This window comes from Entamoeba histolytica, genomic scaffold (genome assembly GCF_000208925.1).
Source record: "Entamoeba histolytica HM-1:IMSS scf_1104750518303 genomic scaffold, whole genome shotgun sequence".
Classification (NCBI taxonomy): Eukaryota; Evosea; order Mastigamoebida; family Endamoebidae; genus Entamoeba; species Entamoeba histolytica.
This window is the reverse complement of record NW_001915376.1, coordinates 1-2,831: the sequence shown is the minus strand read 5'-3', so window position 1 is coordinate 2,831 and position 2,831 is coordinate 1. Positions and strand designations below refer to the sequence as shown.

General features: G+C 20.8%; 1 protein-coding gene across 1 annotated transcript, besides 1 other annotated feature; it reads left to right on the top strand.

Moving 5' to 3' along the window:
- The first annotated feature begins 95 nt into the window (after nt 1–95).
- Nucleotides 96–178: a repeat region.
- Nucleotides 179–1,080: 902 nt separating this feature from the next.
- On the top strand, nt 1,081–1,767 carry EHI_131360 (surface antigen ariel1, putative). Its single transcript, XM_643066.2, has one exon. The coding sequence runs from the start codon at nt 1,086–1,088 to the stop codon at nt 1,731–1,733; it is 648 nt and encodes a 215-aa protein (XP_648158.1). The 5' UTR covers nt 1,081–1,085; the 3' UTR covers nt 1,734–1,767.
- Nucleotides 1,768–2,831: the final 1,064 nt, after the last annotated feature.

Below are 2,831 nucleotides of genomic sequence, written 5' to 3'. Positions count from 1 at the left end.
GACTTAATGTAAATAAAAGAATGAAAAATAGAAATTTACATGTCTTAACAACAAAGAGATAAAGAAGAAGTGAATAGTGGATGAGTAAAAAGTCTTAAACTCAATGAAGGGGTTATTCTCCACCAAGCAAGGAATAATAGAAAATAAATTTAATAACACTTAATTAACTACTTTTTATTTTAATTAATTTTAATTAGATTAAAACAAATATTTGACAGTACTACAACCAAAAATTATCTGTTGATAAAAATTAAATAACATTCCAAATATGATAGACATTAATTAATATTCCATTGATGAGATGACATATTGTTATTTAAACATACATTATTCTTATAAATAGAAAGGAATGGAAAAAAATACAAAATTAAAACAAAGGAAATCAGAAAATCAAGCAGAAATTGGTAACACAATAAGTGGTTAATGAAGGGATAAAAACTAATGAAAAAATGAAATGAAGAATGAAACTAATGAAATCCAAGAAGACAAAACAATGAAAATAAAGAAAAGATAATAATTTATAATAATCATAAAGAATATTTTATTGAAGTACAACTTGTAAGAAATAACTCTAAGGAAATATTTTATAAAATTAATTTTAACTATAAAACTAGTAAATTGAATAATTTATTAATAATATTTAAACTAATGCAACTCACTTATTCTTTTTTCTTACCAATTAAAAAATTTTTTTTAATTTATAATATTAAACTATAATAATATTATGAAATATTACCAATTTTAACCATATTTCATTTTGGGATTTTTCTTCATTTTTTGATTGTTTCTAACTTTGAAATATTCAAGTCAACTCAATTCAACTGAAATTCTCTCATTCGTTTTAACTCAAGCATAATAATTAGAACAATAAAATATCTTCAAGTAATTGAAAACTTTTCTCATCAATACTTTTTGTGAGTAATACTAGGAAATCTGTGTGAGACAAAGGAACAAACGTTAATAGATGAAAAGAATAAAGTGTATTAATTTCAACTCAAATAAAAGGGGTTGAGTGGAGCATAAAGACTAGTTTTTGATGACATATAATATATTTAAACGAAGTTCTGAAAAAGATAAATTATTCAATGTTCGCATTTTTATTATTTATTGCATTCACTACTGCAACCAACGTTATTCCTGATATCGAACAAGAATTAAAAGACGTTGGCCTTTACGATTTGTTTTCAAAGAAAGAGTCTATTCATGAAAATGACATAGAAAATGAAGAAGATAAAAAAAGTAGTTCAAACAGTGAATTAGATGAAAATTCTAATAACCAACCAGATGAAAGCTCAAATAATAAACCAAATGAAAGTTCTGATAATAAACCAAATGAAAGTTCTGATAATAAACCAAATGAAAGCTCAAACAATAAACCAAGTGAAAGCTCAAACAATAAACCAGATGAAAGCTCAAACAATAAACCAAATGAAAGTTCTGATAATAAACCAAATGAAAGCTCAAATAATAAACCAAATGAAAGCTCAAATAATAAACCAAGTGAAAGCTCAAACAATAAACCAGATGAAAGCTCAAACAATAAACCAAATGAAAGTTCTGATAATAAACCAAATGAAAGCTCAAATAATAAACCAAATGAAAGTTCTGATAATAAACCAAATGAAAGCTCAAATAATAAACCAGGAAGTAGTTCAGATAATTATGATAATCTTGATGCTGCATCAAGTCCATTCATTGTTCTCTTTGCTATTATTGGGGTTATCTTATTCTAAATTAATTAATTTGAATTTAGTCTCTTTTTTATTAATACTATTTATAAATATTTTAAGACGGCAAAGAAAAAAAGCAAATAATAGAAAAAGAAGAGAATGAATGATATAAAAGAATAAAAAGAAAGTAAAAAGTAGAAGAAGATGAAGAAAGAATAAAAGTAGAAAGGAGAGAATATAAAAAGAAAGAAGATAAAGTGTAATAAAACAAAAGAGATGATAAAAGAAGAAAAGAATGAAAAAAATAAAGGATGCAAATTTTATTGAAACAAATAAAAAAAGTGCAAAATTTAATGATGCAAAATTTAATGATGCAAAATATTTAGCAACATATTTTATTGATGCAAAATATTTTGAAATAAAAATAATTCATCATTTGATATTATTATATTTGATAATAAATTATATTATATATTAAATACATCATATTTCTTTATTATTTATCTTTCTTTTTATTATTTCATATATTAAATTATTATTCATTCATTTATTATTTATATTTCATTTATTAAATAAAATGAAATTGAAATTGTAAAATATCAATCAATTAAATATTCATGAATAATAATTTATTAATATTTAATAATTGAAATAACAAATAATAATGTAACATTAATGATATATTCAATATATTCTTTATTTGATTTGTTCAATATTAGATTATTCTATTTCATTATCATTTCATTATTTCATTATTTTATTTCATTATTTCATATTCATTTATTATTTTTTAAAATCAAATAACAATAATATTGATATTCATTCATCATATTCATTTAATATAATAAACATACACACCATTTAATAATAAATAATGAATAATTAACATTGAAAATATTGATTTATTCAATATTTTGTTCAACATAAATCAATAAAACATATATTTTGATAATACACAAATGAAATAATAAAGAAATATACAATACTCAAGAATTAATAAAAAAGAAATAAAAAGATAATGAATGAAGGAAAATAGTTTTGATAAATAATAGAAGAAAGAAATAGAAACAACAACGAAAAACAAATAATATAAAAAGAATATAAAGATATAAAAGAATAAAAAGAAAGTAGAAGAAGAATATAAAAATAATAAAACACAAA

What these genes read in the sequence shown, in the direction of transcription:
- EHI_131360 (XM_643066.2), top strand. Translation starts at nt 1,086, where the DNA reads ATGTTCGCATTTTTATTATTTATTGCATTCACTACTGCAACCAACGTT.